Here is a 26,509-nt window from a genome sequence, read left to right on the forward strand (position 1 = left end):
CGCACAGCTTCCGTGGGGCGGGCTGCAGCCGCGGTGTGGACGGGTGACCGGGTAGCCGTGAGGCCCAGCGGTTCCCCGTGGGTTGAACCACTTGAGGAAGGGAGTTAAGGCAAGAGAAGAAAAAAAAATAGCGGGCCTCTAAAAGGAACAGATCGATTCAGGTTTCCAGTTTTAAGAACTTTGCTAATCGGAAGCTTTGTTAGTTTGGTGATGAATTAGTTTCTTTTTGAAGATTTATGCTTTGTGGTAAAATGTCATTTTATTCTCATGCTCAGATACCAAGGTACACAGGACAGGGTAAGAAGAAGACAAGCAGGCGGAAGTCTGGTGCCAAGGTAACACGCGCGAGGGCAGAGGGGGAGCGCAGCCCGCGCCACAGCAGACCGCCAGCCTGGGGGCCGCGGGTCCCTGCCGGGCGCTGGGTCCCTGCCGGGTGCTGGGTCCCTGCCGGACGGTCCCTGCCCGCCCTGGGCCCGTGCTCCTTTGTCTGCGGTCACTTGTGATAAAGTCACGGTGCCGAGAAAAGTAATCTGACTTTCAGTTTTTATCCGGGTGAAAATCATACTGTTGTATTTTTCAAATGTGCTGTTAATTTTACTTGGAGAATTCTTTGTTTTGTCCAAAAAAAAGTCGAAAATATTTATTTTCCCTTTGGATGGTCCTATACATATTGTTTTTACAAAATTTTTTTTAATGTTTTTATTTATTTTTGAGAGACAGAGCATGAGCAGGGGAGGGGCAGAGAGAGGGGGAGACACAGAATCCGCAGCAGGCTCCAGGCTCCGAGCTGTCGGCACACAGCCCGATGCGGGGCTCGAATTCACAAACTGTGAGATCGTGACCTGAGCCGAAGTTGGATGCTCAACTGACCGAGCCACCTAGGCTCCCCTTTAAAAAAAAAAAAAAAAAAAAAATTTTTTTTTAACGTTTTTATTTTTGAGACAGAGAGAGACAGCATGAGCAGGGGAGGGGGTCCTATTCTTATTCTTAACGTTATGATTTTTATCTGAGGTAAATAGAACATCAGACTACTTTTTGGATAAGTTTCGGGCGATAAATGAAAGGTGTTCAGCATTCAGCAACTCACCTGCCCGTTGCACATCGATGTCGATGACGAGCCTTTCCGCGAAGCCCTGGCCGCGGGGGTGCCTGGGGCGGGGGGTGTGTGGGGGTGCACGGGGTAGGCGCACTGAGTCGTCAGGGATCTGTGCCTGGCTGCGTTGTTTTCCTCCCCCAGAGATGACAAAAATTGACCCAGCCAGTAGATTAGCTGCTTTTAAAATTTAAGTATTAGAGTTCTTAGAAGCACACTATTCATCAGGACAGTTCTCATACCTGTTTAGGATAAGATATTTAAGATATTTAGTTTTTAGTTCTGTGAGATGCTTCAGTTCTTGTGGAACCTTAGCTTATAATCGAAGACCTTCAAAATTAAAGGGCTTTTAAACCCTGGATTTGTTGTGTTAGCTGCCTTCATTCTTGTGGTTTCGCCAGTAAATTCCCGTTATTGTACTTGTTCGTGTCGTCTGTGTGTGTTTCTACGTGAGAAGACCCTTTGGAGTGGTATTTAGCAGGTACGTTTGAACACGTATGTGGTGCACATCACTGTGTTACGTGCTGTGGGCACTTCACCGTGGTCCCCACCGAAACAGGTGACAGTCTCATTGGAGAGGTGAGACCCCCCCCCCTTAAGAAAGATGGCTAACGATATAAAACAGCGTAGTTTTTTTTAAAGATACATTTGATCAATTTGTTGGACTTTTCAAAAACGTTAAAAGCATATTTCATAGTATTACATTTTCATCCAATCTTCCTGGTTCAGACATTTTGAAGAGGTCTATACATAGAACCAAAGCACGTCGAAAGATGAATTTTCACTTTGCAGTGAAATGCAGCCATGGTGGGCCCAGACTTTACCCTTCAGTCTACAGCGGGCAGGCCTCGTGGTCCCCCGACCTGGGGGGGCGACTGAAGAATGTGGACAGGCCCATGCCCCGGAATTGTAGGCTATCAGTCGGGCCCCTTTTACCTCATTTTTGTATTTCTGACCAAAGATACTTAGCCACTTTGAAACCTTCCCCCGCTCCCCCCCTCCTTGATCTTGTTTCTGAATTGCCATTATAAATCTGTGTCGCACCCAGCATCCCCTATTTCCAGCCTGATAGGTGAGCCCTTAGCTCTCATTCCAATGCCTCTCTGCCTTGCCTGCATGTGCGGTGGGTTTCCAGTGTCCTTAATATCCTAACACTCTTAACATCTTAATAATCAAATACCGAGCTGCCTGTGGACGTTGACGTCGGGCCCTTCACAGGGTAGCTAGGTGGCCTTTCCCAGGGTGCAAAGCTGTGAGCGTGGCCCCGCCTGCCAGGAGCCAGTGTGGGGACCACGGGCGGAGCGGCAGGAGAGCCCCACGCCGAGCAGGGAGCAGGGGTGTGGACGGGTCGTGTTCTTCTGCAGGCAGGAAGCAGGAAGGCTCGGGACTTAGGGCTTATTTGGAGATCCTTGGCTGTTTTCAGAGAAGTTATATCCATACTAGAAATGAGCTTCAAAAATCATTCACGTCTATATGTATATGTATACGTGTGTATGTATATATATGTACGTATATATATTTGATTTGTACTTGTTACGATAAACCTGTCAACATGCAGAGCAAAATCCAAGGTTTTGGAGCGAATTTAAGTTGGTTGCATAAAAGTTACATTTCTGGTTTTTGTTCCTTTGTGAGATGCTGAAGGGTGGTGGAGGGTGGCCGGGGGCATTGGAGTCCTGGGTGGAGGGGTCTTGGGTGGGCGGGCGTGGCGGTAAACGTTCCCGGTGTGTCGGGAGCCCTCCTTCCGGAGCGTCGTCTGTACTGGTCCGGACTCCAGACTTCCGGAGTCTGTACTGGTCCGTTTCACCGTAAACCCTTTGGTGCTGCCGACCCGGTGCCAGTTGTGGTGCAGACAGACTGGTGGAATCCACTGACTTAGGTGTGTTGTTTAAGACGCGAGGGAGTTTTTGTTTGCGATGTTTAGACTCAGAGGCTTTCTGTCATCGCGTTGAATGTAATGGGAAAGATCATCCTTTTTGTAATCGTTTCTCAGGGGTTTTAAATCTAATGTGTGTGGAGGTATGTTTTGCTTCCCAAGTTCTTTCTTTTTTGTTTTGTTCTTAATTTTTATTTTTTATCTTTTTAGATTTACATCCAAATTAGTTAGCGTATTGCTTCTCAAGTTCTTAAACAGGGATGCTTCTGAATTTGTTATTCCTTGTTTTCAAAATTCTGGGATCGGACCAGCGTGATACTGATTGAGGGCAGGGGTGAAGACCGCCATGCGGGTACGTTTGGGGGTGGGGTGGGCATGCCTCTGTGTCTTTGCACTTTGCTCAGGGCTTTCTAGATACTCGAGCAGCGTCACTCCCACACACACACACACACACACACACACACACACACACACACACACACTCTCACACCCCTTCCTGAATGGATGGGTACACGTGGGTGAGCAGCAGGCCCAGCGCTGGGCCACTCGCACTTGTGCCCGGCCAGCCGCGCGTCGCGGGGCCGCTTCACGTTCGAGAGGGGACAGCCAGGCCCTCTCCCGCTGGCCCCCGGGCTGCTGGCCGGATCTGGGAGAGCGGAGCCTCGGTGCAGAGGCTCATTTTCTAGTGTGTTTTCAGAGCCGGAGGTTGGGTGTGTCTGCAGGGATTGCAGATCGTCTGTGGGTCAAAGGCATGGTGGTCTAGAGAAAGTTTTTAGAGGAGTTTAAATGTTCTGGGGCTTTTGAGACCTACGGTGTTATTTTCTAGGTGAGTGAATTCTAAATGTAGTTTTACAGCTGTAGTAAAATTCTTTAAATCTTGGGTCAAAAAAGGCCTCTGGCAGGGTGGGGGGGGGGCAGAGCTGGGGGCTTGAGACACCAGCGAGGAAGGGAATTCGTTCCCGTAGGTTCCTTTAGTAGTTTTGCAAAAGTGGGTTTGCTCTTTTTTTTTTTTTTTTTTAAGTGGGTTATTTCTTTAGGTGTGATGTTTCTGTGCATGAGCAGTGCAGATTAAGCCTTTCGTTTGGAAAAGCAGAATGATTATTATTTTTTTGGTGGTCAAGATGTTCTAGTGGTAATTTTTTGGTATTTTTTGGTTCTGGAGATGTTCCAGTGGTAACTCATTATTTGGTTCCTGGAAAATTTGTCGTTATTTTCACCGTGAAACTTCTTTCTCTGTGATGTCAGTTTTCTGTTAATCTAGAAATGACTGAAGTCTAAATGTGTAAGTGTACTTGTAGAGAATTAGGTACATTCTGAAACTTTCTTGCAACTTTACTGTAATTTACCACGACGGTGGTTATTAGTCTCGAGGTCGGGGCATGGGCACTTAGTGACGGCTTTCGTGCTGCTCAGTGGCTTCTGTGAAAAGACCGACCTCCAGGAGGCCTGTTGGCTACTGTCTGGAGCCCTGAGCAGGACTGCCGTGACAAGGTACCACCCACCTGGTGGCTTAAACAGCAAGCCCTTGCGGTCTCATGGTTCTGGAGGCCGCAGGTGTGAAAGGGGGGTGTCCGCACGCCCGGTTCCTCTGAGGACTGTGAGGACGGCGTGCATCTGTCGCTCCGTCCCCGCCGGGATGCCCCCGTGGGTTCTCCCCGGGCGGCCTCCCCGTGGGGGAGCCAGGCCTGCCTCCTGCGCCGTGAGCCCTCGTGACCTGTCCCATCTGTCGTGACCCGATTGGCGAGTGAGGGCACGCTCTGGAGCACCGGGGGTTAGGGCTCCGTCTTCTCCCTTTTGGGGAGACACCGTTTAACCCGTCACAACCGCTGAGGGCTCTGAGCTCGTCCAGGGAGTGAATGCGAAGGGAGTGCATTCGTCTAGGGATTCTTTCTGTTGTTGTCACACTTGTTTGTTGTAAACAGTGCTTAATTTTAGCTACCTTGGTTCCTCCAGTTTGTCCACATGTACATGATGGAAACTGCGGTCACTGAATCTATGTGCACAAGACAGACTCGTCTCAAGCCACGATGCAGGGTATTTAAACAGATTCTAGGGAACACGTCGTGACTTGACTTCTTGTTGCTCAGAGGACTCGGATTTCCCGTGTGGAAATTGGTTTTAAAGTTCTGTAGTGCTTTTGTGGTAACCTGTCGATGTTTTGATAAATCCTTCTGTCAGTGTGGCTTGTTTTCCAACGGGAGAAGTGATTTGGAGTCACGTTGAGTGAATTCATTAGGAACCCGATTGAGTAAGGGTTCTTTAGATAAACACTTAGTCATAGTTAGGGTGACACATTCCTGTGTAGTTTAGAAATGGATTTGGAGCCCAGTTCCAAAGCAGATGGAGTGTTTTTAAATTTTACCCCCTAGATGACTAGAACTATAGTTTTAACTTTTTTTCTAACGTTTATTTATTTTTGAGACAGAGAGAGACAGAGCATGAACGGGGGAGGGTCAGAGAGAGAGGGAGACACAGAATCGGAAACAGGCTCCAGGCTCTGAGCTGTCGGCATAGAGCCCGACGCTGGGCTTGAACTCACGGACGGCGAGATCATGACCTTAGCCAAAGCCGGACTCTCAACCGACTGAGCCATCCAGGCGCCCCGAGAACTGCAGTTTTTTTTTTTTTTTTTTTTTTGGGACAGAGAGAGACAGAGCATGAACGGGGGAGGGGCAGAGAGAGAGGGAGACACAGAATCGGAAACAGGCTCCAGGCTCTGAGCTGTCGGCACAGAGCCCGACGCTGGGCTTGAACTCACGGACGGCGAGATCATGACCTTAGCCAAAGCCGGACTCTCAACCGACTGAGCCATCCAGGCGCCCCGAGAACTGCAGTTTTTTGTTTTTTTTTTTTTTTTTTTTGGGACAGAGAGAGACAGAGCATGAACGGGGGAGGGGCAGAGAGAGAGGGAGACACAGAATCGGAAACAGGCTCCAGGCTCTGAGCTGTCGGCACAGAGCCCGACGCTGGGCTTGAACTCACGGACGGCGAGATCATGACCTTAGCCAAAGCCAGACTCTCAACCGACTGAGCCATCCAGGCGCCCGGAGAACTGCAGTTTTTTTTTTTTTTTTTTTTTTTTTTTTTTTTGGGACAGAGAGAGACAGAGCATGAACGGGGGAGGGGCAGAGAGAGAGGGAGACACAGAATTGGAAACAGGCTCCAGGCTCTGAGCCGTCAGCCCAGAGCCTGACGTGGGGCTCGAACTCACGGACCGCGAGATCGTGACCTGGCTGAAGTCGGACGCTTAACCGACTGCGCCACCCAGGCGCCCCATGAGAACCAGACTCTTTCTTTTTTTTTTTTTTTAATTTTTTTTTTCAACGTTTTTTATTTATTTTTGGGACAGAGAGAGACAGAGCATGAACGGGGGAGGGGCAGAGAGAGAGGGAGACACAGAATCGGAAACAGGCTCCAGGCTCCGAGCCATCAGCCCAGAGCCTGACGTGGGGCTCGAACTCACGGACTGCGAGATCGCGACCTGGCTGAAGTCGGACGCTTAACCGACTGCGCCACCCAGGCGCCCCGAGAACTGCAGTTTTAAAACAAACTAATTATTACTTTTAAAAATGCGTGTTGTGCCGAACATCAGAGCGCGCTTGTCTGTGGAAGTTGTCTTCCTAAAACTAGTCCTTGTGCCTTTACCGGCGATACTCCTAGGACCAGTCAGAGATCACCAGGGATGGAGAGGGAGGGATCACTAAGCGTCTGCAGTTCATCACGGGGACTGGAGTTACATCACATAAACCGTTATGTGACTTCACGGGCGAGAGAGACTTTTTTGCAGTAATCCTGTGTCTTGTTAAGTTGCTTTACGTTTATGTCCCATTTTACTTCACACTGGTTCGACCTTTTGAATTTTCTCAGGAGTGTTCTGACGGAGAGAGTGTGTTTCTCGGTATCTGTAGTTGTAAATGGGTTTAAATGTCACGAGTCAGGGTATTTATTTCCACATGTATATGTCTTTGAAAACATAATCCGTGTTTCAGCGGGTATGGATCATAAATGACATCGGGCATGAATCCGGGGACCATGTAGGTGGGTGGTGCCTCTCTGTAGTTGATCACACGGGGAACTTCCAGAAAGTGCTTGGGAGACGGTGAAACGTTTCTGCCGTGTGAAAGTGCCGCGTGTCGTCTAAAGGAGGACAAGTTGGTGTTTCTTTTCCCGGACGTCTCTTTTACGAGAATTGATTTATCTACGTTAGGAACTTCTGGAATGTGTGGCTCTGTACAAGGCCCGAAACACTGTGTGGCACGTGTCCTGCCTGCTGTCGGCTGATCACGGCCTCTCGGAGAAGTGTGAACTGTGTGTTAACACACACGCCCCACCCTGTCCGTACACGTACCGAAGGTGCGTCCTCCTGGAGCGCCGTCCTCACGGCTTCCTCGCCCGCTTGCCTCTCCCCCTGCACACGCCTCCTCTCTTAACTCCCAGCCGCAGTCCCGGCTGGAGAATACTACTCTAGTTGAATTCGGTTCCTTGTGTGGTCGGCAGTAGAGCGTGGACGGGGGAGGCGTCCGTGGGGGGACACGGGAGAGTCCTCTGCACACGTGCGGGCCCCGGCCGCGGCACTGCCCTCTGTGGTGCGGAAGGCCGAACCTGGGGAAGTTGTCCGTGTGAACCCACAAAAGTGCAATTTCATAGGAGTCGACCTAATGGCGTGGCATGAGTGTTAAGGGCTAAGCTCTGGAATCAGACCTTAGTGTTGACCTGACCCTTGAACTTTCTGGGGACCTTGGCAAGTGACTAAAACGTCTGCACGCCGCCTTTTCCGAATCAGTGGGGAAGACGGCCCCTGCCCCCGCGCCTCCCTCCCTCCCTCCCCGTGCTTTAGGCTGCTTTTGAGGATGAAAAGGAGATCGCCTGGAGGAAGATTGGAAGGTTCTCCAGAAAGGTTAGCTGCTTGTATCGCCACTAGCATGGTTTGTTTTTGTTGTTGTTGACCTAGACCTGTCTAAGGGCAAAAGGAAATGGGACCAAGGATGGAGGAAAGTGAGGTTGTCCGGATTAAGGCCAACGGAAACCAAGAAACCGCGGTGTGCGGTTTTGCGCCCGTAACACCAGATGGGCAGGACGGGGGGAGAGACGCTTGAGGATCTTGTACCGTGTAAGGTGCACAGAGGCGGATGCGGGACACTTGTCCGCGGACGGGTGAGGCAGTGTGGATCGGGCAGTTGTCTGGTGTCTGAAGTCAGACCAGTGCTTTCGGCAGCAAATCTGCCTCGGACGCGGGGGCGGCGGAGAGGGCCCCTCTCGCCTCGACGCCTGTTCTCTTTGGCGCTGGGTGGACAAGTGCCGTCTTCCCTGATGAATGCTTTGTTTTACTGCCTGGTTCGTTCATGTGAACTGATCTTCCTTCTTCACCCGGGGGCCCTCCTCCTTTCTGCAAGTTGGCGACTTACTAATTTAAGATAACTTTTGACGCAGTGATGGACACGTAAGAGGAAACGCAGAAGTTATTTATAAGTGGGGTAGGGAAAGATACTTCCATTTAGGGAGGGAGAAGAAGAATGGTTCGAACACATTACTTGCGACATTCTCTCCTTCGGAAGTTAGCCATGCTGTGAATTGGGGACGCGCTGATAGGTCACAGGGTTACTCTCCCACACACATACACACACACACACACACACACACACACACACAGGCTTGTGTATGTCCGTGTGATGTTTTCTTGTGTCAAATAGCTTCTTAATGTTTCGTTTCACCAAGGAGGCCTCTTCTCTTTCCCGTTCTGTTTTTCTAGAAGGCCAACAGTGAGGCCAGTCAGAGTGACACGAGTCTCTCCTCATCAGAACCAAAGAGCAGAAGCAGTCTCCACTTGCTGACTCATGAAACGAAAATTGGATCTTTCCTAAGTAACAAAAGTCTAGATGTCAAAGACAAAGCTGGTCTTTGTCCAGACGGAGATGATATGGAAGGGGATTCTTTCTTTGATGATCCCATTCCTAAACCAGAAAAAACTTACGGTTGGTGAGTAAACCGTGTTTTTGGATTATCAAGCCAGAGGCTTAAAAATATCATTTCCAAGTATTTTGTAATTTAAAAACGAGCTACTAAAGCTTCTGTAATTATTGATAGTGTAAGTCTGTTTTTGTGTCACTAAAGCCTTTCGTGCTGTGAAACAATCCCAGGTGGTGAAAACCTGGGTATCGCTGATTTCCGTCGGCGGGCACGTACCGAGTGCCTGTCCCGTGCCAGGACGGGGCAGCCAGAGCTCAGGCAGGGCGCCTCCCTCCAGAAGCCTGCAGTCTTGTAGACAGAGGCACCAAGGAGGAGGCAGTCCCGACAAGCCGCCAGGGGGACGCAGCCAGAGTGACGGCCGAGCAGTGACAGGAGCAGTGACGGGGCGAGCAGAGGCCGGTGGTGCTTGGTTAGAGCGTCCGTCCTGGGTGGGGGGGAGCTCACCGAGTTGGTGAGTCGGCCGGGCAGATGGCGGGGCTTCTGGAACTCCGGGGAGAGGAGGCAGCTCGCGCAGCCCTGCGGGCACAGCAGAGAGCGGCGAGGGGCACTGCGGCGGGAGTACGTATGACTTCACCCTTAGGAAGACCGGGAGCCCCGGGGTCTGGCCCCTGGGCATCCAGCTGGGAGGCGGTCGGGATTATCCGGGTGAGAGACGATGTCAGAAGTGGTGAGAAATTGGCAGTTTGGGGGTGTGCTTGGAGGCCGGATCCGAAAGGGATTGCTGGTCAGTGTCAGAGAACGAAGTGACCTCGAGGGAGGGTCCAGAGTTTTCAGCTGAATGGCTGGAAGGTTGGAAACCCCGCCGGACAGGTGGAGAGCAGGGCTGGGCTGCACAGCTGGGCAGGTGACGGTCTAGAACTCAGGCTGGGAAGCTCACTGCTGCCGAGGTCAGGCCTCAGGCCGGTAACTGAGGGCGTCCGACGGGCATTCGGGGGGGAGGTCTGGGCTAGAGGCCCAGTGAGGGGGGAGGGAGGTCTCCGTGTTAGATGCTGCCCCTAGAGGAGCCTGGAGGCTGTCACCTGGGAAGTGGCAGGTGGCACCTGGAAGTCAGCGAGGGGAGGAGGAGGGAGAGGGAAGGGACCCAGGGGATTGGGAGAGGTGTTCTGGAAGGAGGAGGCTGGAGTGAGTCCTGAAAGTCAGTCACTGCGTAGCAGCACGGAGGCAGGGGTGACACGGAGGCAGGGGTGACAGATCGTGGGGCGGCAGGCTGCAGTGGCAGAGGGTTAGAGCGGGTTGGGCAAAGGATGGGGGCGGATGGTTAGGTGGGGAGTGCTCTCCAGGTGAGTTGTGTCTTACAGGGGTGTGAGGGGTGGGGGGAGAACAATAAAGTGGGGAAGTGGGGAATGGCTGTGCGCCTGTCTGCTGAGGACAGTGCTAGGAGGGAGGGGACCGATGTGCAGGGGTGCGGGGGAGAGGCCGGTCTTGGTGGTGCTGTGGCACAGGGCTGAGCGTGCGGGTGCACTGGGCAGGGTGGGGGGGTGGGGGGTGACGGTAGCAGCCTGGGAAGGTTCCTGCTGGCGTGGGTGGGCGTGGGCAGGGCTGGAGAGGAGGCCCGGGGAAGGGGTGAGGAGGGCGGTGGGGCCGCGAGAGGCCCACGCGAGGGCGGAGCACCGCTGGGGAGGTGGCCTCTGTGCTGCCCCTCGCCGGCTTCTGCTAAAAATCACAGACCCTGAAGGTGCCGAAGGGTTCAGTTTGTAAGGTCGCAGACGATTTGGGAGAGGCCAGCGGGCTTCTCTGCTCACTCTCTGCGGGTGCACGTTGGGTCCCGGCGCCGCGCGCACTCCCGCCGCGGTGGAGTCGCCTCTGTGTCCTTGGCCTGGCTGCAGGCGACTGAAGCGACCCGCTTGTTTGTTCACAGGAGGAGCGAGCCCGGGCCGCCCACGGGAAGCCTCGCCTCGCTCTCGGATGCGCCCCCCTTGAAGAGCGGCCGCAGCTCCCTGACCGGAGCCCCCGGAGCCCCTGGAGCCCCCTCGTCCGCAGAGGCCGGAAGTGAGTGCGGTGGAGACACGGCCCGAGGCCTGGCGATGGGTTTTCTCTGGTTAAGTAGCCCGTGAGCCGCTTCCTTTGCGCAAGTCCTCAGCCCGTGGTGCTCCCGAGGCGGCTCGCGAACCTTCCTTTACCACGGTCGCGGTCGCCTCGCTTCCTCGTGCCGCCGCTTTCCCAGCCATCAAAACGCTTCCAAAACCCACTTCCTAGCTGCCTTAGATCGTGAGTATGTCACGTCATTTCTCCCGTGTGGGGCATTTAGATGGACTCGAGCAGGACTTAGAGTCGATCAGTTTTGAGGAATTTGTTTTGTAGGTTCTATGATTGCAAATAATCATCACGGGAACGTTAAAATATTCTCCCTTCAGCGATTCGGGGCCGGCCCATCTTTTTTCCCCTTTGGATATCAGAACTCCAAATCATCGTGTGTGTGTGTGTGTGTGTGTGTGTGTGTGTGTGTGGTCTGCTAGATTTATTTTATGTGTTTGTTCACCACGATGCGTGTTCTCTTTTTTTTTTTTTTTGATAAGTTGGCGAACATACAGTGTATACTCCTGGCTTGGGGGGTGGATTCCTGGGGTTGGTCGCTTACGCACAAGGCCCAGTGCTCATCCCAGCAGGTGCCCTCCTCAGTCCCCATCACCCACTTTCGCCTCTCCCCCGCCCCCATCCACCCTCAGTTCCTTCTCTGGATTTAAGAGTCTCTTGTGGTTTGCCTCCCTCCCTCTCTGTAACTTTTCTCCCCCCCCCATGGTCTCCTGTTAAGTTTCTCGCGATCCACGCAGGAGTGAAAACATACGGTATCCGTCTTTCTCTGACTGATGCGTGTACTCTTTAATGCCCTCCTGTTCCAGCCATGCCCCCAGCCCCTCCATTCAGGTGACCCATCCGTGTGCTCTTTATGGTTCAGAGTCTGACTCTTGGTTTCTCTCTTTTTTTCCTTTTGCTCATTTGTTTTGATTCTTAAATTCCACACGTGAGTGAAATCGTATATTTGTCTCTCTCGGACTTAACTCCCTCGGCATTATACTCTCTGACTCTCTCCACATCATTGCAAATGGCAAGATTTCCTTATTCGGAATGTGAATCTGACCTCTCTCTTTCCACGTACCAGAGAGGCAGGTTGTCAGACATGGAAGGGCCATGTCGCTGCAGGGTTTACCTTCCTGCCCCTCCCACATGCAGGTGGTGACAAGACAGAGGGTTTGAAAGTGTAGCCTTGAACGAAGACGTGTGTAGGTGAAGTTTGTTTACTATATCACAGTAAATAGAGATTTAATGGACACTGTTTTAGACCCTTCTAAAAAGTAGATCTTTCTTAAGAAATTGTGTGATTTTTGCATAATTTTGCAGTATTTACTAACCTTTGTTTTTTAATTTTTTTATGTTTATTTTTGAGAGACGGAGCACAAGTGGGGGAGGGGCAGAGAGAGGGGAGACACAGAATCCGAAACAGGCTCCAGGCCCCGAGCTGTCAGCACAGAGCCCGACGTGGGGCCTGAACTCACAGACTGAGATCATGATCCGAGCCAAAGTCGGACACTTAACCGACTGAGCCCCCCGGGCGCCCCTACTAACCTTTTCATGTTACGTGGTGCAGCTGCGGGATTCCCCAGGAGACGTGAAGGAGATGACGTGTGGCTTCTTTGAGCTGGGTAGTAAACTGGCCACCTATCTGTTCATGTGGCCCACGCCAGTTCCCCCCCCGCCCCCGTTCTTCTTCCCTAGTCGTTGTCACCTGCAGTGAGAACTTAGCGGGTCATGGTCAAGTTGCTCTTAACGGCGAGTAGAGAATGACGACTGGGAGAGGATGTTGAGCACTTAGGACTGAAAATCAGTTTGGTAAATGAAATAGCCGTTGAGTTAAAGCAAAATTGAAGGAAATAAAATTGAGAATAATTAACCGTAGTGCCTGAATTCACACTTAATGAGTCTTTTCAGAGTCGGTGCTGTTAGGCCAGAAATTATTTCCTGGTCAGACTTCAATAAAGAGCAGTATGGTGTGTGGTTAAAAAGGGGGTGCGATGCATGATGTGAGCACCATTCGTCAGAGTTTGCAATTCTGTCTTCGATTTTGGTTATGACGTTATGGTCATAAACCCTATACCGGAAAAACCAGTGATACGCCTTAGAGACTGTTGGGTTCTAAAAGTCAATCCCGTGTGAATGTTTTTCCTCCACAGGTAAAAGAGGAAACACGGTTTTGAAAGATCTGAAGTTGGTCAATGATAAAGTTGGATCTCTTGGGTTAGGTAAGTAGATCTCCTGTTTTTAGTCTTAATGGCCTAAAGGCCATTATGTTTTAGAATAAAACCTTAAATGCAGTGGGTTGGCCTGCAGCAGGCGCCTCCTGACTGGGCGCCTGGTGGTCCCCGGGGGTGGGTGACGCAGCGGCCACCACAGTCTCCCTGCTTGTGGAGCTTGGGTTCTCGGGGGGGGGGGGTTCTGCCTGGGACGGGCCCTTGCAGACACCCGCGGTGTGGGGGGAGCCAGTGGGCGCTGGGGTGGAAACGGGCGGGAGGTGGGCTCGTTCTCGCCCCGGGGGCGACTTCCCTGCGGAGACCAGGTGGGTGACGTTTCAGCGCGGACCGAGGACAGTCCGTGCAAAGGCAGAGTCCCTTCTCTGGGCACCGGGAGTGCGCCGTCCAGGCCCTGGGGGAGCAGCCTGAGCGGGGGACAGGCTGTGGATCTGGTGTTTAGTTGTGTCACGTGGAGTGGTGGTTTGTGACCCTGAGGGAGGAAATGCGTTTCTGCGGACGTGAGCGCTTCCAGGGCCCTGGGGCTCTCCTCCGGTGTCCGGTCCGGGGGGAGGGACATAGGCAGATGGGCGTCCTCTAGGTGCACCTCACCCGGGAGGGGCTGGAGGAAACGGCTCGGCCCGCGTGCTCGGTGGTCCCTCTTCCGTCCCCGCGGGACAGGGGTGTGTGCCCCACGCGACGTTCCGCTGCCCCGGATCTGCGCTCGCGGGGTGGGCCCTGGGCCCCGGCGAGACCCCCCCCCCCCCCCCCCCCCCCCCCCCCCGTTCTGGAGGACACTGCGGTGAGCGGAGAGGACTCCGGTTTGGGAGCGGGTGGGCGCCGGTGACATCGCAGATGGGGCCTCCCTCCGTGGCGCGTCCGAACAGGCGGAGGCCGGCCGTGCCCTCTCCGGGCCTGCCCGCGGGCGCTGACGGCACCCAGCTCCTTGTACGCTGGAGACACTCCAATGACACACGCAGGCCCTAGTGAACGCTGCCTTATGAGCGCCAGCTGCCTCTGGCGGTGTCTCGGCTCGCCCTGCAGCCGCAGCGTGGACGCGCCCCAGCTGCCGGACTCTGCGGACTCTACGGACTCTGCAGCCGTGGAGGTGGCGGTGGCGGTGGCGGTGGCGGTGACGCTGGGCGGGCCTGAGCCCTTGCCCAGAGTTCCCCCGGTTCCTGGGCCGGCCGCCTCTTCCTCAGCCCCACCCGCGGCTGCCGGCTCTACCTGCCCCTGGCCCGCCCCCTGGCCCCGCCCCTGGCCCCGCCCCCTGCTCCTGCCCGGCCTGCTGCCTCTAGTTTCACCTGCGGCTCACCTGTGCCAGGTGTCTCTGCCTCCTGCTGTCCCTCTGCTCTGACAGCCTGCTCTTTGTCAAAGCCAGGGCAGCCCCAGCCTGCTATTGAGGAGGGGACGCTGAGCGTTCCCCTCGTGGAGGGAAGGGGCCCTGCCGCGCTGCAGGTGCCAGCCGGGAGAAGGGGGCCCTCTGCTTCCCTCGCTTTCGCCGGGACCTGTGCTGTCGTTGGGCTGGGGCTGTGGGTGCCACTGCGGGGAAGACCTGGGACTCGTCAGCTGAAGTTTGGTCACTCAGCCGGACGTGTTTTGCTTCCTGTTTGTTTTCATCGTCGTCGTGAATTTGTGGACTTCTCAGTATTTGAAGTAACGTACGAATGTTAGTGGACCAGCCTAGGGTAATAATGACGCTGGCGACACGCTCTTGGCACCGTGGCAACAGGTGGTTTTATCTCAGTCTTAACCCTGTGAGGTTGGTTTTAGTATTTCCTCCATTTCTGCAGATGAGAGCCAGGTTACGTGAGTTGCCTGAGGTCACGCTGGTTGTAAAGTGCCGGTACGTTAACTGAGAGCCCCACCTGGACGTTATTTTAGTTTTTTAATGTTATTTACTTTTGACAGAGAGAGACAAAGCACGAGCAGGGGAGGGGCAGAGAGAGAGGGAGACACAGAATCGGAAGCAGGCTCCAGGCTCCGAGCGGTCAGCACAGAGCCCGACGCGGGGCTCGAACTCACAGCCCATGAGGCAGCAGTAGGGGGTTCGTGATAATCTGGTTTTGAGGTCTCCCATTACATCCAGCACCTGATATTTTTAATATCAGACGACTTTACAAATAATAAACATACAACGTGATTTAGCTTTGGGGTACTTGGCATAAAAGACTGGGTATTAACCACATTTTACGAATGACATTCTGTTATTTCTTAGGTAGTTTATTTGGTCCTTTGTTTTCATGTCCTATACGGGGAATATATTTCTAACCCCAGAGACTTCATTTTTAATGATGCAATATCATTCGGTAATGGGGTTTTTCCTGAAGGAAACGTGTGTGTGTGATCGTAGCTACATCGTGAAGCATGCTGATGTAAACGTTGCCCGTCTTTTCTTAAACTTACAGGGACTGGAGAAGACGACGACTATGTTGATGACTTTAACAGGTAAGAAAAATAGCTGGGCAACAAATAAATCGCAAAGAGTTTGTGACACAGGAAAGCGTGACGGAATTAGGTTGCTGCTTATTTTAGTGTATTTGACTCTCTCGTGCACGCTGGTCACTCCAGAGTTACACCCTGCACTTCAAAGCCTGTTTTGGTTTTGCATTAGAATGCGAACAAACGCGTCATGTTCAGGAAACTTGGTAAGAACACGACACGGCCACTCGGAGGCGTCAGGTCGCCGTGGTCCACGTGCGCTCCCCCAGCCCCGTGGAAGGTGGGGACGCGCGCCTAACTTGAGACATTGCCCTCTCCAGCTAGTGTCCTCATTCAGATGACAGGTCATGTTTTGTTCAGATACCTTTTTAAGTACATAATGGTAATATAATCTGTGAGTTGCCTGATGGTTTGGAAATAATTGTTGTGGGTGTGATGAGAAATTTTAAATTAGAGCCTGAGAATTTTATGTAATTGACAGGGTCCCCCCCCCTCCAATTGAGAATTTATATTTTATTTCTTAACAGAATGATTTATCATACAGTTTTTTTGAGAGATGGCATGGCTTGTAGATGAAATTTTAAGAACCTGGGTTTGTGCTTTTCCTGACATTGTGGCCAGAGTCACCATCACGGACCTTGGTTTTCTCATGTCTTAAGTTGACTCTCCTGTTTCTGTTGCCCTCGATAAGTTATGTTGAGGATCAGGTGAGGTAATACGGACAAAGTTAATGGTACCTGATATTCCATTTAAACGTTCATATTCAGTGTCCTTTATTCTGTTTCCTTCTCTCAAACTAGTACCAGCCATCGCTCAGAAAAAAGTGAGCTGAGTATTGGTGAAGAGATCGAGGAAGATCTTTCTGTGGAAATGGACGACATCAATACCAGTGACAAAGTATGGTGTTAGCGTTTCCTATGGAACGCTGTTTGTGCCTATTGCCTTGACTTGCTGTAAAGCTTCAAAAAATGTACACAGATTAGGAGAAAAACAGTTGAAAATCGTGACGTGACAGCTACTGGGCCCAAGTCGAGAAACAATGGCTTCTACGCGTCTGTAGCGTGCCCCTGATGGCCGCTCCCGGGGTCAGTGCGTGCCGCTGGGGCACCTGTGCCCTGTGGCTGGGCGTCGTGGGCATAGGTGGGCTCCAGTGGGTCGGGACTGGAGTCCGAACTGACCGCCTCAGGGGTGTAGACGGCAGAGGCCAGAGGAGTCGGGACAGGACTGGGAGTGGGCACAGGCACGGGAGCCCCGTGCAGGGGGAGGTGAGGCGGCGTGTCAACAGGCAGGCCAGGGCTGGCGCGGAAGCCCGGAGGGGACGATGTGGCGGACGTGCGGCGGGCTGGGCGGTTAGGAGTGCGTCCTGGAGATCCACGTTCGGCCTTGTTCTCGGGCAGAGGGCAGAGTGTACTTGGGTGGACGCACGTTGCACGTGAGACGGAGGCGGCATCTCAGGCTGTCCCGTCGGCGTCACAGAGGCGGCTGCCGGTCAGGTGGGCGCCTCTCAGGCTGTAGGCGGCCCCGGCCCGGAGGTGGACGAGGGGTGTTCCACAAGTCCCCGTGACCGTCGCGGGATGACCAGACGCGGCAGGCCGTTGGGAGAGGCGGCGCGTCGGAGCCGGCAGGCTCCGGGAGCATGTCCTTTTGCGTCCTGTGGTCTCCTGGGCACGCTTTGATCTGTCATCTCCAGCCTGCCCGTTGGCACAGCGGGACCGGTGGTGTGTGCCTCACGGGGGCGTCGGGAAGGCTGGGGGAGGACGGCTCCTGGCACTTGGTCTCTGGTCGCACCCGATGTACCTGCAGCCACCGGGGCAGCTGGGAGGGTTATGGTAACAGTGTTCGTTAGCGAGGCCTTGGGCTGTGAGCTCAGCCTTTGGTAATCGTCCCAGGTTTCGAAATAGGGGGAGGAAGGGGAGGGTTTAGGGGACTTTTGGATACGAAGTGGTTTGTGGAGTACAGGGTAATATGTAAATGACAGCAGTATGTTTTAGAGATTATTTATGACTCTCTCTTCTTACACCAGCTCTTTTTCCTTTTTCCGTTTGAACCACAAAGCTTGATGACCTGACGCAGGACCTGACTGTGTCCCAGCTCAGTGATGTCGCGGATTATCTGGAAGACGTTGCATAGACACGAAAGGAGGAAGTATTCTCATCAACAAAGGACAGAGGACTCTGATCAGTTGCATCCCCCCACCCGCCCCAGACAATCACTCTTTGCTGGAATGTCTGCTCCCTGTTGGTGCCTTGTGTTTCAAAAAGACTGCAGATATTTTTAAAAATTAACTTTTCGTTATACTAAACAAAACGCTTCCGACTTGAGCCCATGTGTGGAAGATACAAGTTCTTAATTTGGTTTGGCTGCACATTTCTCTGTGGAAATTGATTATCTACAACTCAGACTCCTCACAGGGAGTGAACCCATGAAAATACGAGTATTAAGAGCATCCTGAAAGGTGTCAATAAAGCTGTAGGTTCACACAACTGTGTGTGTGTGTGTGTGTGTGTGTGTGTGTGTGTGTGTGGCTTGAGCCATCTAGAATCAAAGCATATTCGATATTAGGTGGTTCTGCACATACTTGGCAAAACGACCTGGTACATGTGCAGCATTGAAGCCTATTACTTTAAGTTGAATTTGATGTGTCCGCTTTATTGTGTATTTCCTTCCGTCTGGAAGGGTTGTTAGACCAGGAAGCTTGTATGAAAACACTTGTGTGTGTGCTACATAGTTTTGCTTGATTTGAAGAAACCTAGAGGTTGCTCTGACTTTTAGTTCCTGGACTTGTCGCTGACATTAGTGGTCGCTGCCCAGGTCCACGTAAGGAGCATCAGTGGCAGGTTGTGTTCTTTATAGTTATAATTTATTGCTTATAAAGATGCCTGGAAACAGACGAAATGCCAAAGGTGTCGGAAAGCCTGAAGCAGTGCTTTTATTTCAGATGTGTAGGCTGGTCGTACTCAAATCCAGATTGGACTGGAACAGTGGTGATGGCCTAAGACCACATCTGGTCTGACGGGCTTTACCCACTCACTCTAGGTCGTTCCACCGCGGCCCTTTGCACACGGGGCCAGTGCCGGCCTGGGGGCAGCCCCCCTCCCCTGCACCTGCCGAACTGCTGTCCACGTAGGTCACCGAGGGCTCTGAGGTCTCCGTTCCAGACAGCCCAGAGAGGGCACGTCCGTTCCTGTTTGTGTAAGTGACGCTGTGATTATGTGTTACGTTCTGTACTTTTTTATTTGAATTAAATTATGCTTTTTATTAGAAGTCACCTTTATTAATAAAGAGTGAACTAGACCTACGTGACTGATCTCAGTAAGTGAGCAGACTCCGTGGTTCATGGAGTGCCTGTTTTTCATTTCACGTTAGCCTAAAGGGGGCAGAAATACCTGCTGGGCCCTCAGAGGTAAAGGGAGGTGATGGCGTGAGGAGCGAGATTGTATAACTTGACAGTCTGCTTGGATAGCCCCTCGGTGAAACTGAGCCATAAACACCAAGAGGAAGGAGGACAGAAGACGGGCCAGGGCCCCCTGGGAGCCGCAGTGTCGGTCTGCCCTCGGTCCGTGGGCTGTGGCCTCCGTCCTGGCGGTGGGTCACGTTTTGTGCGAGTGAACGGCGCCGTGTGGGGATGTGCTCTGTTGCCGAAAGTCTCCCCATGTGCTTGTTCCAAACTGCATTTGCCTGGAAGCCATCTCTGGAAACACTTTCTCTGAGCCACGGCAGGACCTGTGTCACAGGTGTGACTTACTTTTTATTCAAAACAATTTTTCTTTTTACGCTTTATTTTTGAGAGAGTGAGCGAGCGATCCAGCATGAGCAGGGGAGGGACAGAGGGAGACACGGAATCCGCAGCAGTCTCCAGGCTCGGAGCTGTCCGCACAGCTGACTCAACCGACTGAGCCCCCCCCCAGACGCCCCTGGGTGTGATTTGTTTTTTGTTACCTGATTGGAGCTAGAGTTCAGTGACAGGATTGGGAGTGACAGCTGGAGGTGGCTTTTGAAATTTGGGGAAAGCATTGGAACAGCACCGTCTGAAATTGGTCACTGTTCTGTTACGCAGAGAACCTGACCTTTGGTCGTATCTGGGAGGATGGGCAGGAAACGCCCCGTCTGGAACCTCATTTGTCATTAGCACTGCATCCCTCTGGAAAGTGTGATTTCCCCACGTCGTCCTTGAGCAGAAAGGTGTTGAGTGGGTGAGCGTGACGAGTAGTTTCTTTTTGTTTGGAAATACCTTCCGAGATACTAACCCACAGAACACATCTGTATGGGAAAGCTTGGATTGTGCGGTGGGACTGGTACGTGCGACGTGTCATTTTACCGGTAGTGGCTCAAAGCGAATAAAAAAAACCTTTATTTTCCCATTTGTGTCCCTGCACCTGCTGCATCTCGCGTGTGATGGTCAGCATGCCTACACTGTCCCCGCTGCTCACCGGCTCCTTGTCCGCATCGCCCTTGCCCAAGAGTCGCCGGCTTGTGTCCCTCCTATTTTCAGACGTTCCAGCCCGAGGGGACACCAGTTGTCCTTCCCACTCCGTCTCTGTCGTGGGTACCCAGGGTATTTCACTCCCGTCTCGTCGCTGACGCGGGCCCGTGGGCTGTGTGCGAGCCGTCCGAGCGGGTGCCGTGTTTCGCCACCCGGGTGTGTCTTTGGCACCTGGAATAGTACGTGGCCCATCGTGTGGCTCTGTAAGGACGGGGCGGGGGGACAGATACGGTAGCCCACTCGTGGGGTTGGGTGTCGGCGGGGGCGCCTGGGAGACACTTCTGGCTGGGCAGCCACCTCCTGGGGACAGCGTTCCTGTCCCTGGGCTCCCAGGCCTGCTGAGTCGGTCCGTGGTTCGGTCGAGGCCGTCAGAGGGAGCCGCGGCTCACGGGACACACTCGTTATTAGCTCTCGTTTTGAATATCGCCATTCTGATGGGTGTGAACGGGTTTCACACCGTGGTTTTGATTTGCATCTGGAGTGATTTTACGTGCATTTGTGACTCTGTGCTGTCGTCGGGGAGAGTGTCTGACTGCTCAGCAGTGAGGTCCACGCGTTCGGTTTCCTTACTGATCTTCTTCCGTTTTATTCTGTATTGAAAGCGGGGGCATCAGAATCTCCAGCCTTTGCTGACTTACCGGTTTCTTCCTTCGGTTCTGTCGGGTTTTGCTTCTGGTGTTTTTGGAACTCTGCTGTTAGGTGCATTCTGTGTAATTGCTGTATCTTCAGAAAATGTCTCTCTCTAGCAATTTCGTTTTGTTTTAAAACCATTTTGCCTGGGGGCGCCTGGGTGGCTCAGTCGGTTGGGCGTCCGACTTCAGTTCAGGTCATGATCTCGCGGTCCGTGAGTTCGAGCCCCGCGTCGGGCTCTGGAGCCTGGAGCCTGCTTTGGATTCTGTGTCTCCCTCTCTCTGTGACCCTCCCCCATTCATGCTCTGCCTCTCTCTGTCTCAAAAATAAACAAACAGGGGCGCCTGGGTGGCTCAGTCGGTTGGGCGTCCGACTTCAGCTCAGGTCATGATCTCACGGTTCATGGGTTCAAGCCCCACATCGGGCTCCGTGCTGACAGCTTGGAGCTTGGAGCCTGCTTCGGATTCTGTGTCTCCCTCTCTCTCTTCTCCTCCCCTCCTTGCACTCTGTCTCTCAAACATAAAAATAAACATTTAAAAAAAATTAAAAATAAATAAATAAATAAGTAAACATTAAAAAAATTAAAAAAAAAAGCAAACCATTTTGCCTGATACAGTGTGGCCAGCCTTGTTCTTGTGGTGGCCATTTGCATGACGTTTGTGTCTTTGAATCTAAAGTTTGTCTCCTGGAGATAGCATATAGTTGGATTTAAAAAAAAAAATGCAGTCTGGTGACCTCTACTTTTTGACTGGATTGCTTGGTCCATTCACATCCCGTGTTGTTATTGATACAGTTTGGACTTACGTGGGCAGTTTTAATATTTGTCGAGTAAATGTCTCATGTCTTTTTTTTGTCTCTGTTCCTTTGCTGCTTTCTTTTGCAGTAAGTGAACATTTTTTTTCTTTTTTAAAAAAAATTTTTTTTTAATGTTTATTTATTTTTGAGACAGAGAGAGACAGAGCATGAACAGGGGAGGGGCAGAGAGAGAGGGAGACACAGAATCTGAAACAGGCTCTAGGCTCTGAGCCGTCAGCACAGAGCCCGACACGGGGCTCGAACTCACCGACCGTGAGATCATGACCTGAGCCGAAGTCGGATGCTTAACCGACCGAGCCACCCAGGCGCCCCGTAAGTGAATATTTTCTAGTGCAACGTTTTAACTTCTTAGATTATTTTCTCACTGTATATTTTTCCAGTTGCGTTGAGGAGAATTGACATGCGTCGCTGTGTAAGTTCAGGCGTGCGGCACGACGGTTAGGTGTCTGTGTGCCGTGAAACGATCCTACGCCAGGTCCAGCTGACATCTGTGCTCTCACACAGATAAGCACAAAGGAAAGAAAAACTTCCTGTGAGGAGAACTCTTGGGTTCTAGTCTCTTCACGGTTTTCCTGAGGGTCCTCACTGTATTTTTAAGGCGTTTTCTCAGCGGTCGCCCCGGGGTTTACAGCGTACTTCTCATAGGTCTGCACCGAATCGTTTCCCCCCAGCCTAGGGAAACTCCTCTCCCAGGCAGCTCTCTTCCCTCTGGTCTTGTCCTTGTGCTGTTGTTGTACTTACTACCTCTCTGTAGCTTACAAGCACAAGAATTATCCGTTATAATTATCGCCTTAAATAATTTTAGGTCTTGGGGCGCCCGGGTGGCTCTGTCGGTGAAGCGTCCGACTTCGGCTGAGGTCACGGTCTCGCGGTTTGTGGGTTCGAGTACCACGTCGGGCTCTGTGCTGACGGCTCGGAGCCTGGAGCTGCTTCGGCTTCTGTGTCTCACTTTTGTCTCTGCTCCTCCCCCACTCATTCTCCCTCCCTGCCTCCCTCCCTCTCAAAAATAAACATTAAAAAAACGTAAAAACAACTCAGTAATTCAGATCCTTTAAGGAACTTGAGGCTGTAAAGTGAGGGAAGGGAGCGGGAGTGGAGGGAGAGGGGAGGAAGGAAGACCCCATTCAAGGGGACTCTGCCTTTCCCATGGAGGGGACAGCCGGGGCTTCCTCTCCAGGGTATTCGTGAACCCCCACTTCACCCCTCTGCCAACGGCGAGCCCCGGAGGACATCCCTTTCTTTTCCTGGGTCACCTGCTCCCCGTGCAGCCCTGGGCCGTGGTTGGCTCTGACGGGACTCCGAGCGCTCCCGGGTTTACCTTGCACTTGGCTGGCGAGCTCCTCGGCGGTGCCGCTGCCTGGGACTCGCACAAACCGGGTGACTGCGGTAGGATTTTGGTGAAGTTCAGGCAACAGGCTTTCGCGGCTGCCCGTGATTGTTGAAGAGACTGTGAAGCGGGCATCCGGGATGACGAGTCCGGGGCCGATGGTGAATGAGCCGCCGTCGCCCTGCAGGGAGCAGAGGTGAGATGGTGGGTCGGGGGATGGGCCGGGCTGCTGAGGTTGGCTGCCTTCGTTGCCACAAGGCCGCACTTAACGCCTGTAGGACCAGTAAGTGCCAACCCAGTGACTTTCTGGCGAAGGTCTGCCATGTGATTCTTCCAGAAACTGGGGCTTGAGGATACTGTTTTCTCAGGTTGTTGTCTGTACTGGTGGAGAAGGGGTCTGTTCTACAATTGAGATAAATCCTAGCGAGCAAACGTTTGAATGGCTTCACGGACCCATCCTTTACCGTGGAAACCAAACAATGATATAGCGAAATGTAGGTATTTCCTGGACAGTGACCAAAATGTTTTGAGCTTTAAGTGCTAAGTCAAAACAGGTGTTGAGGTGAGCCTCAGGAAAGATAAGTGGCCAAGTTTTGCCCACGATCGCTCCTCCTGGAACACAGAATCGTGTTGTGGGACTTACAACTGAGGGTTCTCCTCTGCTGCTTCAGGGGAAGCCGCTGCCCCAGGTGCCTCCAGCCCCGACCTTCTAGGACTTCCAGAACCGTCCCTGTCATGCAGGGAAAAAAGCTGCCAGCCTGGGCTGGGGCGGTGCCTACGAGGTGCCAACCGCCTGGCGAGGGAAACCGGTGGGGGTGCGGACGGGCCGGCCAAGCAGGACCCTGGGCCCGGGCAGACACGGCTGAGGTCCTCGGGGGGACGGGCACAGCTGTGCTCAAAGCCAGCGCGACTCTGCAATTGTGTCGTCAGAGCACCAGCCACCAAAAACTGCCTGGAAGTGCTTGCTGGTCTTCTGTTCACGTTTCGGTATTTAAATAACCCCGTCTACACAGTGTGCTCAGTGATGGCAACAGGTCCGATTATGTCATTTATCTAGTTCCGTGTGTTCGAGCCATAGGGGAGCAGCGCAGCGATTCCCATTTCTTATTAAAAAAAAGAACCCAGTCGCCATGGGAGCATAAACATACTTGGCTGTGTGTGTCCTAAGAAACAGCAGGGAGCCTTACATGTTTTCCCTACGGAGAAAATAAATTGAGGGCTCAAAAAACGTGGAAATCGCGTTTACTGGCCAACTTTACAAAAGCAAAAAGAAACGTTCAGTTGATGCGTCGTGGGCGAGTAAGGACGGAGAGAGGGGAGCAACGATGGGCCAGGGCGCAGGTGCAGAAGAGAAGGCGGGGGGAGGGGGGTGAGGAGGGGAGGGCCGCGGCGGGAGCCCCGGGCGCGGGCACCGAGAGAGAGGGCCCTGCCGTGTCCTCCTGTGTCCTGCCGGTGCTGGGCCGCGAGGTGACCGGCCCGTGCACGGCCAGCGCCCCGGGGACCCGCGGCGGGACTCAGAGTCCAGCAGGTTTGGGCCAGCCCGCTTCTGGGACCGCTGGGACCCGAGGGGTGGGGGCGTCCACGTGTGCGTTAAGCCCTAGGTGATCCTCAGCACCTGAGTTGATGAGAGCTTCAGAATTCTCAGAGGCTTCTATACGTGTTGAAGAAAAGGATTAGCATCTTCAGTCTTGGGAGACACCTGAAATGTCACACGTAGCCCCGTCTGTGAGCTCGAACCCGGAGCCAGAGGCAGACTCCTTCCCAGGGTCGAGCTGGCGGGACCCCTGCTGCTTTTCCACGGCACGTGTTGTCCGCCACCTGTCCCCAGCCTCAGCCGTGGTGATAGGATGTGTATACGTACATTGTTTTCGGAGACTCGGTGCTCTTTAATCGTGTGGGCTTTAAGAAGCACTAGAAATATAGGCCACCTTAGAAGAAGGCATACTAGGGTAGGAAACTTTGCAGAAAATTATCTTGCTGATTCTTTCCAGAGTAGCTGAATTTTCCACTGTGGTTTGGCTTCTGTGGTTTCAGAAGTGATGTGTGTGCCGAGTGTTCTCTTATGTAACAGCCCCGCCGTACCTGCCCTCGGTCCTTAACTCGGCCACGCTCGCCCGAGGCGAGCCCTGTGCCCGGGACGGCACCCAGGAGCACTCACGTCGATCGGGTGTTCTCTCCAAATCAGAGGGTTGGAGAACGTAATTAAAATGTAGGGTAACTGATCAGTAAGCTTCGTGAGTGTCCAGATTCTTTACTTCTTTTTTCAGTGACTTAGGACCTTTCACTAATTCAGGCTCATCGTCCTCAACGTTAGTTGCTGCCTAATCCTCGGTGCCGCAGGGCTTGTAGGGAAGTTACTGCGTTCGGCATCCCGGTGCGACCGTCTCCAGCTGTCGCTTTGTTGGTGGCCTTCGGAGTCACCCTTAAGGGCCACAGACAGTGGTGTGGCCGCAGGAAGGGGCAGCCTGGTTCCCCGAATAGCCATGTGAGGCAGATGCCCCGCCCATGAAGTTCTCCTGTGTGAAGTCACAGAGGTTTTGAAGCTGACTCTGCCCGCCGCTGTTGTAACTTACGCCCCAGCCAATATGTTTTCATTTTATAGGAGTTAGAAAGTGTGTGTACCAACCCGTTCCTTAAAAATCCTACTCATTCATTCAGTCATTCATACTTTCAGTATTAGGAGAGGCCTGTGCTGTGCTAGATATTTTATAAAAAGTAAATCCCTCTATTAAGTTCTTAAAAAAAATTTTTTTTTATGTTTACTTATTTTTGAGAGAGAGACAGAGTGTGAGCAGGGGAAGGGCAGAGAGAGAGGGAGGCACAGAATCTGAAACGGGCTCCAGGCTCTGAGCCGTCAGCACAGAGCCTGATGCGGGGCTCGAACCCACGAACTGTGAGATTGTGACCTGAGCCGAAGCTGGACGCTTAACTGACTGAGCCCCCCAGGTGCCCCGAAGGTTTTTTCATTGTTATTTGCTTTACTCCTAAAGGTGATGAATAGAAAGGAATTACAGTAGAATATTTCTCACAGATGACAGTCAATCAAATACAAGTTTTCCTGAATTACTTGAAGAGGTAAAAATAACACACTGGTGGAAAATAATAAAAATAAGGTGGAGGGGGATAAGGGATGGCAGTAACCATCCACGAAAGGTTACGTTTTCGTGCTCCTCCCGCCATCACTGAGAATAGTTCTAGTTCACCAAAAATGGTAATCAGGTTAAGAAGCTGAGCGGGGCTTTTTCTTTTCTTATCAAAAAATTACTACACTCTTAATTCCATGATCCGGGTCAAAGAGATGTGTCGGGAAGTCACAGCAGACACTGTGGTAAAGTGGACAACATTAGAACAGCATGAGAAGCCTTCTGCCCAATAAGCCCTATTTGCATAAAAGTGTGTGTGATTCCACGTCATAGATTTGCAAGGCTCGCTCCTACGGCACAGACACGGACCCACGTGCCCACGCCGGAAAGGATAGGGGAATGCCTAAATACATAGCTGCATCGTGTGTTTGGGTAAGATGATTCAGAGATGTAAATGTATCCATTGCAGGAAGGTGAAGTGCGGAGCGAGAGGGGAATGGGCTTGGGGATTTTAAGTAACGGATTTAGTGTTGTTACACTGTCCTCCTGTTTTTTCAAAAGGAAAAAGA

The 26,509-nt window shown here is 52.5% G+C and overlaps 1 protein-coding gene and 1 long non-coding RNA gene across 6 annotated transcripts in view; one reads left to right on the plus strand and one right to left on the minus strand.

Annotated features, from left to right (window-relative positions):
- The window catches only part of CEP43 (centrosomal protein 43), a 30,601-nt gene extending 12,517 nt beyond the window's left edge, over positions 1-18,084 (plus strand). For 2 of the 5 annotated variants that reach the window (XM_045058355.1, XM_023254573.2), the window contains 6 exons: positions 8,719-8,945; positions 10,795-10,925; positions 13,106-13,174; positions 15,568-15,607; positions 16,402-16,498; positions 17,657-18,084. In XM_045058355.1, coding sequence (XP_044914290.1) covers positions 8,719-8,945; positions 10,795-10,925; positions 13,106-13,174; positions 15,568-15,607; positions 16,402-16,498; positions 17,657-17,731 — 639 coding nt within the window. In that variant the 3' untranslated portion in view covers positions 17,732-18,084. Of the gene's footprint in view, positions 1-275; positions 336-8,718; positions 8,946-10,794; positions 10,926-13,105; positions 13,175-15,567; positions 15,608-16,401; positions 16,506-17,624 lie in introns of all 5 variants that reach the window. The other 3 variants (XM_045058354.1, XM_023254572.2, XM_045058356.1) reach the window with 3 other exon arrangements.
- A 428-nt stretch (positions 18,085-18,512) lies between these two features.
- LOC123385614 lies at positions 18,513-25,361 on the minus strand. Its single transcript, XR_006598492.1, has 2 exons — positions 22,849-25,361; positions 18,513-20,674 (listed from the first exon to the last, which is right to left on the minus strand). It is a non-coding gene; the product is annotated as an uncharacterized LOC123385614 (long non-coding RNA).
- Between the last annotated feature and the right edge of the window lie 1,148 nt (positions 25,362-26,509).

This window comes from Felis catus, chromosome B2 (assembly GCF_018350175.1).
Source record: "Felis catus isolate Fca126 chromosome B2, F.catus_Fca126_mat1.0, whole genome shotgun sequence".
NCBI lineage: Eukaryota > Metazoa > Chordata > Mammalia > Carnivora > Felidae > Felis > Felis catus.